General features: G+C 42.0%; 1 protein-coding gene across 1 annotated transcript in view; it reads left to right on the top strand.

The window, feature by feature from the left end:
- The window catches only part of SORCS3 (sortilin related VPS10 domain containing receptor 3), a 182,642-nt gene that overhangs the window by 122,496 nt on the left and 45,607 nt on the right, over positions 1–14,539 (top strand). The window contains exons 9-14 of the mRNA XM_057379343.1: positions 639–818; positions 2,576–2,722; positions 3,205–3,307; positions 4,956–5,032; positions 5,141–5,232; positions 8,204–8,311. Coding sequence (XP_057235326.1) covers positions 639–818; positions 2,576–2,722; positions 3,205–3,307; positions 4,956–5,032; positions 5,141–5,232; positions 8,204–8,311 — 707 coding nt within the window. The remainder of the gene's footprint in view (positions 1–638; positions 819–2,575; positions 2,723–3,204; positions 3,308–4,955; positions 5,033–5,140; positions 5,233–8,203; positions 8,312–14,539) is intronic.

Below are 14,539 nucleotides of genomic sequence, written 5' to 3'. Positions count from 1 at the left end.
AGACATTTTGTGTCTTGGTCAGCAGCAGAAATCCAATGAAAGTTAGTGGGTGGATTATTTGATAGCCTGCATATTGTGGGATAATTGATCTCAGATATAACTCTCAATAGGAAAGTGCTATTAAAAATCACTATCAGCAGTAGCTCAAACTGATACCTATACCTCACCTTCAAATAAATGTGAACTCCAAGGTTTTTTGAAAGCATCCTTTGCCAGTTGGAAGCACAAGCACATTAGTTCAGCATGTGAATGAAAATTATCACTGCTTTTAGCCTGGTGCCATATGATGCTTAGTGACTATGAAGACTCCAGGCGGCAAGGCTGTGAATCTTCCATGAGTGATAAAACTGACTTTCAAATTTATAAATAAAAAATGAAACTGGATGAAATTCCTTGAAGGTACCAAAAATGAAGAAAGCAAAAACCTTTTGCCTGTCTGGTGGTTATTAAAAAAATGAAATGCAGAGAAGTCACAATGCTGGTAATTTATTGGCTTGCTCTAACAGAAAGTTGTTAAACATACCTATAATTCATGCTCCATCTCCATTCTTTCATAATTCATGGTAATTACTACATGTCCCGAAGGGCAAAGAAATACAGAGATCCTCAGTAACAGGCTTTTTGTCTTCTTTTAACAGGACATGCATATTATCAGCACRGAYGAGAATCAGGTGTTTGCAGCCGTTCARGAGTGGAACCAGAACGACACGTACAATCTGTACATCTCCGACACCCGAGGGGTCTACTTCACCCTGGCCTTGGAAAATGTGAAAAGCAGTCGAGGGCTGGAGGGGAATATCGTCATTGACCTTTATGAGGTATGTAGTAAAGGTCACCCTACAAAGAGCAGCAACTGCYTCCTAGCTCAAGCAAGTGTAAATCTCTTATCAGCCTCCCAGGATTTTCATTTGTGTTGGGGTCAGCCTTGAGGAATTTCYTGGATTTGGTGCTGAGCTGACTCGTGGTATTAGATGTGGTGCATTCTGCTGTGGGTGCACAACTGGTTGGGTTCAAGTCAGTGACTGGTTAGCTACAAGTCATTTCCAAAATGGAAAACCATTATCCTTCTTTCCGAGTGTGGATTTCTACAGAAGGACTCAAACCACTGTTTTTTCCCTAAGACATCCAGAGACACTTGCTCACAGGCAGGGAATCTGGACTGCACCTTTGTGAGCACTGAACAGTTTGTGAACTATAACCAAAAGTTTGTAGGTGCCACTTGCCCAGACGTGACRGATGGATAACTTCTACCCCAAATTATCTTCCATTCTCATGCTTCTGCCACGTCTGACAGCTTTGGCCAGCAGCAGCCCATTGACAGCAGCTCCAGTTCCTGGTTTCTTCAGAGCATTCTGGTTTTRGTGTGTTATTATTACTTGTTGGAGGGAAAATCTGTTGAGATCCAGGGCCCAGTGCTTTGCCAGCTGCAAACAACTAATCAATAAATTAATAGAAATGGTTGCAGACTGATTTCTGCAGTTAAACAGAGAAATGTTCTTGCAGCTACATGCAGAAGCTAGGACTATACATTTACCTATTTCAGCCAGAATAATGCTCATGTAACAGCATAATCAATTTGTTTATAAAAATCCAGGTATTTTGAGTCAATGAGGGAAAATTCACAAAATGCACATTGATCGGTATGAAGGACAGGGTTTATATTTTTTTTCTCCTGGTTAAATATATTTTCCTGCCTCTGAAAAGGTTYATTTCTTTGCTCTGATGAACCAGCTAAAATAAACATGCATTGTCTCCCATTCCTGGGCAAACCTGTGTATTCCCTGTTGGTATATCATAGACTTTTCATTGTTAAATGCCAGTAAATTTTTACAGGGTCATTTAAAGAGTAGTATCACTCCAGGGGCTTTAGAGTAGAAGAATTTGTACCCTGAYAGTTGCCAGGAAGTTGCAGTTTTGCATCAAGTTCCTTCTTCCTGTCTCATTTTCACAGCTGTGCAACAGAGACCAGACTCAACATGAAATCTTTTTGGGAATATTTTGACAAGACCATATTCTGCTGGAATGGGTTCTGCTGACAAAAATCAAAACATTTGGAACAACTGGGTTGATTTTGTCAGAATTTGGGTGTGGAAGGAAAGTGAAGAAATCAAGTTTGCAAAACATTAGTGTTGCAGCATATTCAGGATTCCTATCTTTTGTTGGGTTTTTTTTTCCTGTTCCACAAAAGGATCCCACATTGCTTCTGACATACCTGCTGTCTCTCCTGCTTTGACAGTCTGTGGAAGGAGTGGGGCAGACCCCAATCCTCAAGCTCCCAGAGGTCATGTCCTGGTGCATGCTGCAGCTTCAGGCTCAATCTGCGAGAACTCCATGAAATCCAAAAATGGGCTGTTTGYTGGGGATTTGCTCTGTCAGCACCCTCTTATTTTTCTTCAAAAGAGAAAAACCACACRAGGCCTTCCAGCTTTTCAACCATCATTCAGTGTTCTAAGATTTGACTGAGATGGCTTCATTGCTTTTACAGAGACCTTCCACTCCTGGGAGTGCTCAGATGGACATTGCTTTTGGCCTGTTCTTCCGATGTATTTTTTTCATCTCTCTCCCTTTTTCCTAGGTAGCAGGGATCAAAGGCATATTCCTGGCTAACAGGAAGATAGATGACCARATCAAGACTTTCATTACCTACAACAAGGGCAGAGACTGGCGTTTGCTACAGGCACCAGACACTGATCTAAGAGGGGATCCTGTACTTTGCCAGCTGGTGAGTGATAGATCTTTTYCAAGGCACAATTGACCCCAGAGCTGCTTGTTTTAGTTACTAGGTTAAACAAAACTCTCCCTATGTTTTTTTTCTCTTGACCTTCTCTGTGTTAAATGAATTAAGTAGATTTCTTTATCTATAGCTTCCTAGATTTTAAGGGAAAATTCTGAGCCTATTTCTTGATGYATTTAATAGAATTCAAGTCAGAACAAGAAAGTTTCTGGGGAAAAGTTCTCTAAGTCAGATTGCTGGTAAAACAAGGGCAGATATGCTTGTTTGTAGTGCAGAGTTCCTGCTTCTCTTGCTCTCATCTACTTTTGTGGTGCTAATCCTGCAAAGGAGCATATGATCTGTTTGTGCTAYGAGCAGAGGGGTCATTTTCAGAAGGATCAGAGCATCTGTGTACAGTCACCAAGGGTTCCTGTGATATTTAACTCCTTGCACATTAAAGCTTCTGCCTTTTGTTTGTTTTCTGTCACCAGCCCTTTTGCTCATTGCACTTGCGCCTGCAGCTCTCCGAGAATCCGTACACTTCAGGGAGCATTTCCAGCAAAGAGACAGCTCCYGGGCTGCTGGTGGCAACAGGTAAGAGCATAAGAGCTTCTCACCACTCACCCATACTTCCCTGGGAGCCCGAGAGTATGTGAGGTATTCCCCATTGGTGTAAAAGCTTTCTGCTATCTGCTCAGATATGTCCAAATAGCTTAACTGTTCTTTCTAAGGCTCAGTTTGTCTCCTTGGTCCTGTTCAACACAGCAGTGTCATGCAAATGTGCCATGCTAGCATATCGTCTACGTGAATTTACACAATTTCTTCCARCCATTCTCATTCTCATGTCCTTCTGTGCATCTATGTGTTTGCCAGACTAAGCCAGAACCTGAGACAGGTTCCCTTCATGACATTTATRTCTCAACAAGGGAGACACCATGTGATTTCCAGTTCACTGAGCCAGGCCAAATGGAGTGACATAATTTGGTTTAAACCTCCAGATATCCCCTATCCATAGCCAAGTGGAGTCATCACTACTGGCAGGTTGCACTTGCTAGATGGATGCTTAGGAGCAAGCCCTACTCATGATGCTGTAATTGCAAAGGCTTTTTTTTTTTTTAACCTTGTAAGAAGCAAATAGAGGCAGCAGGACAGTGAGATTCTAGGCATTGATCTAAATTGTTAGTAAATTAGGTTCTTTTCAAGCTGCCAGTGCATGGGATGAATGCTTTCCCAGTCTAACAATTAACCTTTAAAAGGCAGAATATAATTTCTGCCTTACTGCTTTGCAGATTAAAAAGCCTTACCTGTTGGGAATATGCACATCTGTTTCCACTAACCAATTTCACAACTGTGGGAGCATCTCACCATGCATTCAAGGATTAGCTTTGCAGTTTATTCTCACAAGTGTTGGCTGCTCAAACGCTTGATTTACAGTGGGATGTTTCCAGCAATGATTGGAAACTTGGACTCTTGGTATAGGACAGAGGTTAGATTCTTGAAAATGGAATAATTATGTTTTAGTATCTAATTGTACAGCTGCTAAATCCTCTTGACTTKTTTGGGAGTTAGATTTTGTGAGGCTTGAATGCATGCAGCTGAGGGAAACTGGAGGGGGAGAATGAAAGAAATGATGAAACAGCTTTGCACAGAAAGACAGAACTARGTGATAGGACCAAATTCTTGCCTTTTTACTCCCTTTCCTTGACTCCATCTGTAAATCCCTGTTTGAAAGTTTGGAGTTTCCATTTTGGTCTTTAAAATAAGATGATAGAAAATGTACACTGCTGCCTTAAAATCGGTTTCTTATTCTTGAAGTCTTCTACTCATGATAAGACCCTGGGCTAAGACCTTGGAATTGATGCAGTAGATTTATCCTCTTGTACTCGGATGTCCCTAGCTGACTTTGTATATGGTTGTGCTCAGCAGGTTGTCCAACAGCACCATCTAAAGTGGCTGGTCACTCTTGCTGGTGTCRGGGAAGAAAATTAGGCAGATGGACMGTATGACATTTCCTACAYCCTGAGCACGGCTGAARAMACSCTTCTTGAGTGGTGCTGCCTCCCAGAGGGAGCATTTTTTTGAAATAGCATTGACACAATAATGTGGTTGAATTCTGTGATGGTARCAGGACAGTGTCAACCCATTTCAATTTCTGATTTTCCAGAGTTAAATGTCAGAAGTTTRATTAACATCTTCCTTAGTGTGTTTATCCATACAAGAACATCTGACACTTGTGTTGCAGGCAATATTGGCTCTGAGCTTTCCTACATGGACGTTGGCGTGTTCATCTCTTCTGATGGTGGCAATTCCTGGAGACAGGTATGTTTTGCACAGCCAAGGAAAGCACAGAACCTTTTGCTGTTCTTCTTCCGACTCTTTTCTTCCCTGTGAAGTGGAGCACTCATGCAGTGCCTCATTTGTTTGCAGATCTTCGAGGAGGAGTACAACGTGTGGTTTCTGGACTGGGGAGGGGCGCTAGTGGCCATGAAACACACCTCAGTGCCCATCCGGCACATGTGGTAAGGAAACTTTACTTTTAGAGGGTGCCAGTGTCTATGAAATGAGCAGATGAAGTCATTCTTGTCTGTTTTTTACCATCATTTTGGTTTTATTGATGAATATAATGGTTATTGCACCATTTTATAACTGTAATGGTTCTATGCATAATTACATACATGTATGAATTACTCTGCATCAGTTATGGACTATGAGCCTCCAGGTGGGGTTTCTTTCCTACAGACACATGTGTACGAAGTCATCCTTTGGGCTTCAGGTGTTTCTGAGAGATGTCTCTCATTTCCAGCTTTGGTTTACAGAATTTAACATTAATCAGGTAAGGCAGATAAAGGGAGGGAGAGGAGAGGGCAATAGGTGTAGRTAAGGACAACAGAGATATGTTGCTMCATCTCTGTAGTATTTGACCACCATGTTCCAGAGACGCTGTGGTGGTGACTGATTAGAGTTGGAGGTGAAATAGGGCAAGATGATTTCTCAAAGACACTGTTTTGCTATAAATGTATTATAACAGTCCAAGCACTAAAGATACTGCTCAAAATTATCCTCCTCTCAGTTCTTGCCCCTCTGACTCCCGTATTATTTAAACATTCTAATTCAGAGCTAACACAATTTACAGAAAATGGGTGTGTGAGCGTCACCTTCTGTCTTGGAGCTTGATTGAAAGAGGGGCATGTCTAATGGTCTGACCTACCCAGCTTCTAATGTTGTTTAGAAGTGAATTAGTTAGAAATAGCTTTCAGAGACAAGATGTGTTCATGTCTGCAATGCTGAGTTTTCTCTCAGCTTGATGGTGCTAAGCACATGTCTATTACTTTTCATGAAGAACAGGAAATGTGGTCTTCAGTCAAACAGAAAAAGAAAGCAATGGTGTTTGGCAGTAGTGATGAGGTGTTAAGGTCTCCTCTACCTGAGCCATTATTCTACAAAATACTCCGGTGAAATTGCAGTCATTCCAAATCTAGACACCTCAAGACAGGTTGACTTTACCCATTTACAAGCTCACATTCCAGACATGTACTTTGAGARCATTAACAGCTACTTTTTCAATATAAAAAGCTTCTGGACTTTACATTTCTGACCTGACAGATAACTCTGGGATGACTGCAACATAGATTTCTATAAAAGTTTGAATATATTACGTCTGAGCACATTTCTTTGCCACCTGAAGTRAARAAAYGACTGCTTTAGTGATGGTGTGAYAGTGGACTGTTAACCRTGGGATGTATTGGCTCTGTAACTGSATGTACAGAGGAGAGTAGTGACAGGGCAGATTCCCAATCTGCAGGAGCTGCAGGCCCCAGTCTGTGGTTAGAATGATTTGGGGTGAGACTGAAACCCTCTGACAGGTAACTCAGTTGTCGTGGCTATAATTAAAAGGTCCTAAGGAAAGAGGACATCAGGACACGTCCCAGTCTTTACACCAAGCAAAGTATGAGTCAAAGCAGGAGAAGTGTGTGTTAGCCAAGGGTGGGTGTCACCAGCAGTGGCAGCATCAGACTGTGGCAAGTTGGGCTCCAGGAGAGTGAAAGATGAGCCACTTACTGAAAAAGCTTCAAATTGTGTATTAACCATTTGTTACTGTATTATTCAAGTCAGGTGTAACTGTTTTAATTGTGTCTTTAATTGTGAAGGCTCTTTGGACATAAAAAGCACTGTAATACAAGTGCCTGTACTTACATATTGGGAAAGATGTGGTCACAGTTTGACTTTCACAGGAGCTGAGAGCTCAGCTCATTTCAGATATTCTCCTTTTACACTAAGTCACCTGAAATGGCATGTGCAGTACTGTGAGTGTCCCACCCACTCTATTAAGTGAGTAGTGATTTAGATCTGTTATCAATAAGCTCCAACAGGTTTCCTCCAAAACTGTACCCTTAGGGGCTTTGGAATTTGCTTCATATTGCCTCAGTAGGCACCTGTTTTATGGGCAGGAGTGGAATAGATTAAAGGGTACATGTAAATCTATTAGTTCTTGGGCTGAGACATAGTACAATAAGTTTCATGCTGGAGAAAAGAGGGGCGGATAATTGAAAAGCTGAGAGAACTTTAGCTAAGCTAATGAAGCATGCTGTTCCCCAGAAGTTGAAATGCTATTTAGAGAGATAAGCATGCAAGCAGAACGCATACAAATGCACAGGTGCATGGGAAGATACATACATTTAAATAAATAGATTTAGGGCAGATAATCTTTCTGTGTGCTGTTGTACTCCCAGCGTTGTGTCTTTGGTTTAAAGTCATCTTCCTATTCTGGCACAGGTGTATTCTGAGTCAGGTGATGTGAGGGGCAGGAGAGTTAGGGAATGGTGACTGCCAGCCTTGGCTTTCCTCAGCAGAGATCTGAGATTGGTGTAACAATGGTTTATACACACTGCAGTAGCCTCAGGGTTCTTTGGTGTTATGTCAGATAATGTCCTACCTACCTGGAGTGGGGAGCATTCAGTGTCCACCCAGAACCTCCCAGACAGAGCCAGATGCTCCTGTGTATGAGTGCACACACAATCAACACTCCTCACTACCCTGAATAAGGCAAATTTGCTTTTAAGTACTAACAGAGCTAGAGATATTATAGCTAATGCCATGTCTCATTGATACATGGGTGGGTCAAAATGCTGTGGTGGTGAAAGCAATTTTCATACATTCAGGCCAGGGCTGGTTATGCTCTGAGTGGTGCTTCATGCCAGGTGCTATTCCAGACCCAGAACTGARTCTTGGCAAAGCCTCTTGATCCCTTGAGGTCTGATGTACAGCTGCATCAAGTATACCCATGTCCTTATTGCCAGTGTTTATGCTTTCTGAAGCTTTGATCTTTCAAAGTACATCAAGAGCATGAATTTAGTGGGCTGGGAAATGGCAGAGATTGGTGTTTGTAAATCCAGCTGCTGGAGCTKGCAGACCTTAGCCAATATTTAATTGCTGCAGTTGCTCTATAATAAGCCTTTTTATGTGTGTAAATGTTGTCTGCTTCTATCCCAGGGTGAGTTTTGATGAGGGAAGATCCTGGACTAAATACAGCTTCACATCAACACCCCTTTTTGTGGATGGATCCCTTGTTGACCCTGGCATAGAGACCCAGATAATGACGTAAGTATAGCAGCTCCTATTTTAAATTGTGATCGCAGAAGGGATGTGTGGAGATCCCCAAGTGCATGGTGACCTCTCCTGATGTGCAGTGCAGCATTGTGTAGCTGTGTTACATGAAGGCACRGTGCTGTTTGTGAGTTTTGCTGATGGCCACAGACACAGCTGATATGTGGCAAATAGATGGTGGGGCCAAACTCTTTCCAGTAGTGACAGGGGCTAAAACAGGGAGAAATGGTCCCGAGCTGTATCTTGGGAGTTCACACAGAGCAGCAGATAAATCTGCTTCTCTGGAGAGTGGTGCAGCCCTGGCCAGGTTGCATCTACTGACAACCAAAAGTCCTTTCCTCATAATTACTGCTGTGAGAGTGTTCCTTGGATCTCTTGGCCAGGGACTGCAGTGCTCTTCAGAAGTCAGAGATGTGTATGATTGTACCTAATGCCAGTTCTGTGCTTGCTCCAGTGCAGCATGACTGTCTTTTGAGATTTCTGGTGGCTGTGAATATCCCCCAGCCTTTTTGCTTGTTATCTGCACTGTGGGCTGTGTGTCTGGTTTCAGCTCAAGCTAAAAGTGTTCTCATTGTGCRTATGCAGAGCTGAGCTCAGAATAACCTTCCTGTTCTGGGGTATAACTCACCCATCCCATGGAAAGAAGAGCCTGGGCTGGCAGTGAAGGTGCTTGGACCTTCCTCCTCCCAGGAGTGCTGAAGCACTGGGTAAGGCTGGTGGAACTTGAGGAGTAATGCTGGCCCAAGAACAGGCCAGGATTTGATTTTAACAACCAGAAGAGGGAAGTTTTTAAGTTCAAAGGTATCTTCARATAGTCATCTGACCTCTTGCACAAAGCAGATCAGAGCACTCTGCTCTGGGATTCTGAACAATGCAAGGACAAGATACATTGCCTTCATTGCTTTCAGAAATGCCTTCTTACCTGTGCTTCTTTGAACTGGCTGAAAAAAGCTTTCTGAAAAGCATCAGAAAGCAAGGTGGCTAGRATGCCTCAGGCTGAGGCACACCTATGAGGCATGTCTACAGTAGCATGAAATGCCTTTGGTTAATCACATCAGATCCCTGTTGCATCAGTCCAGTTCAGGGGCTGGAGAGAGATTATAAATTTCATCTTGCAGTCAGTTTGCTTTTTCTGCTTTTCTGCCTCTCCACCTGAAGCTTCTGCACACTTTCATGCTTGCAAGTGAACAGGGATTCAGGTTAAGTTTATTTTCTTCTAGGCTTCAGTCCATCTTATATAATTACATGGTATAAATRCATAGATGGAGCTCATTGCTGGTGTCACAGGTAGTGAGAAACTGAGAGTAGACTGCTGGATGTGCTTGTCATACATTTCTGAAGAAGTTTGGACAGGGTGACTGTTGTGTGTCTTGGACCTTTCTGCTACTGATTTGAATGTATCCCAACTGTGTTGCACAATTTGTGTTGTTATGCCTTTCAAAACACGGACCTACATCAGCTTTACACAAACAGCAGTGACCACGTGTTGAGGAGCAGGCTGTATTTGAAGTTAAGCTTAGCTGCAAGAAAGGAGCTGGGGGACAATCCTTTTTTCTCACAAATGATCATTTGAACTGGCATCTGTGYCATCTGACAGAAGAAAATTTTGGTGCTGCAGCCTTTGGGGGGCTCAGGAAGGCGTAGCCGAGTCCTGTATAGCACATCCATATCTCCTGTGATAAAGTATCCTAGGAAGGACAGGCTAAGTGATTGTGGTTATGCTTCACACAGCAGCACTCCTATGCTTTATTCCCCAACAGTGCTGGAGACAAACAAGGCAGCCTCTGTGTCTCTCCCCGACAGCTATTGAGATTTTATCGCACTAGAGGTGGTGTCAGTTCTGGTAGCATTGYTCTCTTTTCTTTTACTCCAAAACGAAGCCTCAGCTTTAGCTTTATTCCCCAAAAAGCAGAGTTCTTGTTTGTGTAGAAGAATATATCTGTGCATCTGTTGCCTTGCTGTCTGCAAACATCGCCCTGTTTTTGCAAAGAGCAAAACTTAACAGCATATGATACACCTGTGAGCYTTTTCAGAAGACTGCTGTGAGCATCCTGTTGAGAAAATATATATGCCAATTCCCAGATAAAGATTAGAACCTGCAATTCTGTTCACTCTGTGCATTTTTTCTCCAAATGCAATGATAATGCGCCCCTTTCTGTGTTGCTTAACACTGTTCTACTGTGAAATTCTTTATGAAATGTGTGTCATATTTCAGCCACACACACATGCAGGCACATGCACACACAYGTGCAGAGAGACAGATCTGAGCTCACATAAATTTGCATGTCAGCACCTTCACTGAAATCAGTGGAGCTTATCAGTTGCAACTGGATTTAGTCCATTTACTTTATAAATCAATGCAGTTTTCTTTTGAGATGAAAAATGTGTTATGAATCTAATGTTATTGTTATTTATATCTCTGTAGTCTTCTGGTGGAAAATGTAGGAAGTGAGTTAACTTACTGAATATTGTGTATTAGTTTTGTTGAGAATTTCTTCTTTTGAAATCTTTGCAGGCATATTACCTTTACTGCCATTGGTATTGGTATTGTCTTTATTATTACTAATCATTAGTAGTTTTTAAAACCATTCTTAATAGTCTGCAAACGCCTTACGCAGAAATTTCACATGACACTTGCAATGAATATTTAGAGAAATTCCTATTCACAGCATTAAAGGAACTGGGGAGCAAARAGCCCATTTATAAAGCAGTATGCAAACCATTTCTATACAGAGCACTTAAGTGTTCCTCCCAATGAGAATTTTAGTGAACTCAYCTGTAAGGGCAGTGTGGGATCATGCTGAGCTTGTGTAAGCTTCAGCTGAGAAGAAATCAATGCCTTTCTCTTGCCACTTGCATCATCTGTATCAAGATAACAYAGGGTGGTTTGGAGGTTCATGGAATTTGTGTTTGTGGGTAGAAATCCCAAAGATTACAAGAAGTTGATGAGAGGAGCGCAGCARTTTGGGATGAGGACCCCTCAGCTGATCATGGGGTCAGTGGGAGGTTTTAGATCTGAAGCAGGGCTGAGGCAGAGAGACCTAGGCTGTGGCCATATTTGTGTACTGCCAAACTGGGTAGGTTAGTGGCTTTTAAAAGTTTGCCTTTTGTCCTGGAAAATGCAAAATACTTCATCTAGTGGTCTCAGCTGATTCCTGGTAGAAAAAATTTCTTCCACAGATTGGCTTCAAAGTGGTCTGTGTTCACCTATTTCAGAAAAATAATATTCTGAGGGGAATGTGTATTACATAGTCATTATACTCCAACTATTATTAAAATATTGYATTATTAACAATATTTTCATAATACTATGTTATTAAAATCAATAAATCAGTAGAATGACTTTCCCAACCTTCATTATGTGCCACATGCTGTGAGGGGCTCTCTGGGCTCTAGAAAGCAGTAACCATTTCAGCATACAATTTCATAACACTATTAAGTGAGCAGTTTCCATCTCTGTCTTTATTGTATGAGTATCCTAGGCTTTTTGAATCCTCTGTACTTTGTGCTGTGTATACTTGTCCTAACACAATCCTAAAGAACTTGTCAGTATAGTAATATCTGTATCTTTGCATGAAGGGGCTTTATATGATTCTGAATATCTCAGAGTACTTTGARTTKGGAACTGCTTTTAGAGGGGGTTGGRCAAGATGTCTTGCAGAAGTCTGTTCTAACATAAATTATTCTATGATTTTGTRATTTTGTATGATTATAATGCTGCAAGAATGCGTTATTTTCTTACAAGCTGGGTGGGTTCTGTTAAGACTGCAGTTTTGTGATGCACAGGGAAGTACCATGACACTGTGTGAACTGGTCTGCCCTGGAACTGGTACCTAACCAAACTGAATCCACTGTCCTTCCTCCATTCCTGCCTGATCATCTTCTTCTGCAGCTCCTTTCACTGCTGTTTGGACTGTTCTCTCATCTGACAAGATGGTCAGTTCAGCTCCTTTAGTGCAGAGCTTTGTACCAAAGCAYATTGCAGTTCTTGGTGCAGGTGTGGGGAAAGCAGCTGTAGAAAACACAGGATYTCCAGGAAAATAACTCAAATGCATGAGGGATGTGGGTTAGACGTGTTCTCAGATGATGCAATGAAYGTCTAGAATGCACCAGCCTATTTGAAATCTACAGGTTTCTAAGTTCTCTCCTGGATCACTCATATTTTAGTGAGGGATCACCCCATCTATTTATGGTACCATGTTCTGACGGGTAAGGTGTAACATTTCTCCATTGACAAGCCATAGGCACAGCATGTTATTTGTCTGAGATTGTTCAAGAGGGGAAAGGAATCACATTGTATTCCCTTTCTAGTCAATTGTGATTTATTCAAACTAGTTTGTACCATTCACATCAGGGACAGGATGTTTTTGTGGGTCCAGAGAAGGGCTTTATGTTGTTCCAGCTCTGACTCATAGTTATTACCCCTGCCACTTCATCTCTGTGCTAAGCGCCTCTCCAAACCTATATTAAGAGAAATAACCTTTTTGCTTCATAGCCCTGCATCATTTTAGTAGACTCATTATGTGTGGATGTGTGCAGCACTCATTTACAGATGGGGATCATTAAGTTTCTCTGTGCTGATAAATAAATATTTATGTAGAGACACCCACATGTGTGTATATAAGTTTCTGTGTAGTTCTACGTATGTGAACTTAATGATCTCTATATATGTGTGTATGCATAATTGAGCATTAATATTTCCAGTGAGCTGAAAGCTGGTCTGCCAACATTGCTGCCCTTGGCTACGTGTGTTAGAAAATGTTCCTGGTTGTAAATGAATAAGTTACGGGTCCTGGCCCTTTCTAACACCTCCTTGTTTATGCAGTTTTACCAGAGATACTCTGGGAATAGGTTTTTTTTTTCCAGCAGACCCATAAAATTACTGCCAATCCATCACTGGGTGGCAAAAGAGTGAGGCAGAATGAATAAGTAATTGAGAGATGCTGGAAAAGGTGAAATGAGTGCCGGGGGAGGTTTGAGGTGAGAAAGCACAGGCCATACTGTGTCAGACCAGAGGTCCCTCTGTTTCACTTCCATGTTCCAACAGTGGCAAGTAGAGGATGCTAAAAATATATATATTATACTAAAAAGATGATTACCTTATATATACTTCATTCATTTATAGAGACTGGCAAATAAAGGACTTTTCTTGGCCACACATGGTATTCTTTGTATTTCTAAGATATTCCTCAATTTTTCTATTTTTGAGGGTTTTCCCCCTAAATACTTTGAAAAAGTTTTTAGCAGTCACCTTCGCCTTTGGCCAGGAGTTCCATGAGTTACTCTTGTTCTGMAGAACTGACTGACATGTGGGAGACATCAGCCAAGGAGATACAGGTCTGAGGGCAATGTGGACAGATTCTGATTCACACTCGGCAGAGATTCAGCAGACTGAGTATATGAGAAAGGGGCAACAGCTCCAAGGTCCTGGTTCCCACTGAGTTCAAAATTACATGGSAGCCAAGAGTCATTTTCCTGTCTTTTTCTGATAAGGTGATTATCATCTTTGCTCTTCAAGCAAGGCMACATCCGCTGCCTTTTGCTAAGTCTTGCTGTTACATTTAAAAGCTAATCCAGGAAAGAAAATTACAAGCTGACACAGCGTGTCCTTGAAACGTCCTGCCCCTTTGCCTAGGGTGGGGAGCCATGGGTCTGCCGCCTCTGAGTGGGTGTGCTGAGAAAAACTGAGTGAAACCAGTGATAGAGAACAGTGTCTTAGCTGGGATGTGGCTTTGTCTTCTGGGGCCACAAATCGCCCTCCACAGCCAGCCCTCCTGCTTAGAAACCTCAGCAAGAAAAGAGGTGAGTGGATGGCAAAACACCATGAGGTTGTTTGTCCTAGAAGAAATTGAGGCTCTTGTACAAGGTGCATAGAGAAAAGAATCACAGTGTTCCTCAATTCCCATGGCCCACAGGTGCCTTTAAACTTTCCTGACATCAGTCTGGTCTCTTTTCACTTCACTCTGCAAGAAAAAGAGGAAGAACTTGTCAGAAAATAAGAGATCTTCTTCAACTTTAACTGCTGCTGAGCCCAGCAGAATTCTTGCAAAGAGGGAATCTGGAAGAAGTATTTCACCAGAGCTCTTTAGAAAGCCAAATCAAATTTGCAGTTTCCAGTGCAGAAAATGAGACAGGATCATGTGTGGGAGCTGTTGTGCTGAAGGGTTCCTAACTCTGTCCTTATTTACCTTCGTTTCCTCTGGGAATCAAAGTGGTCCAGCC

This window comes from Malurus melanocephalus, unplaced genomic scaffold (assembly GCF_030028575.1).
Source record: "Malurus melanocephalus ecotype Western Australia unplaced genomic scaffold, MMel_1.1 scaffold_12, whole genome shotgun sequence".
Classification (NCBI taxonomy): Eukaryota; Metazoa; Chordata; class Aves; order Passeriformes; family Maluridae; genus Malurus; species Malurus melanocephalus.
This window is presented reverse-complemented; position numbering and strand designations above follow the sequence as displayed.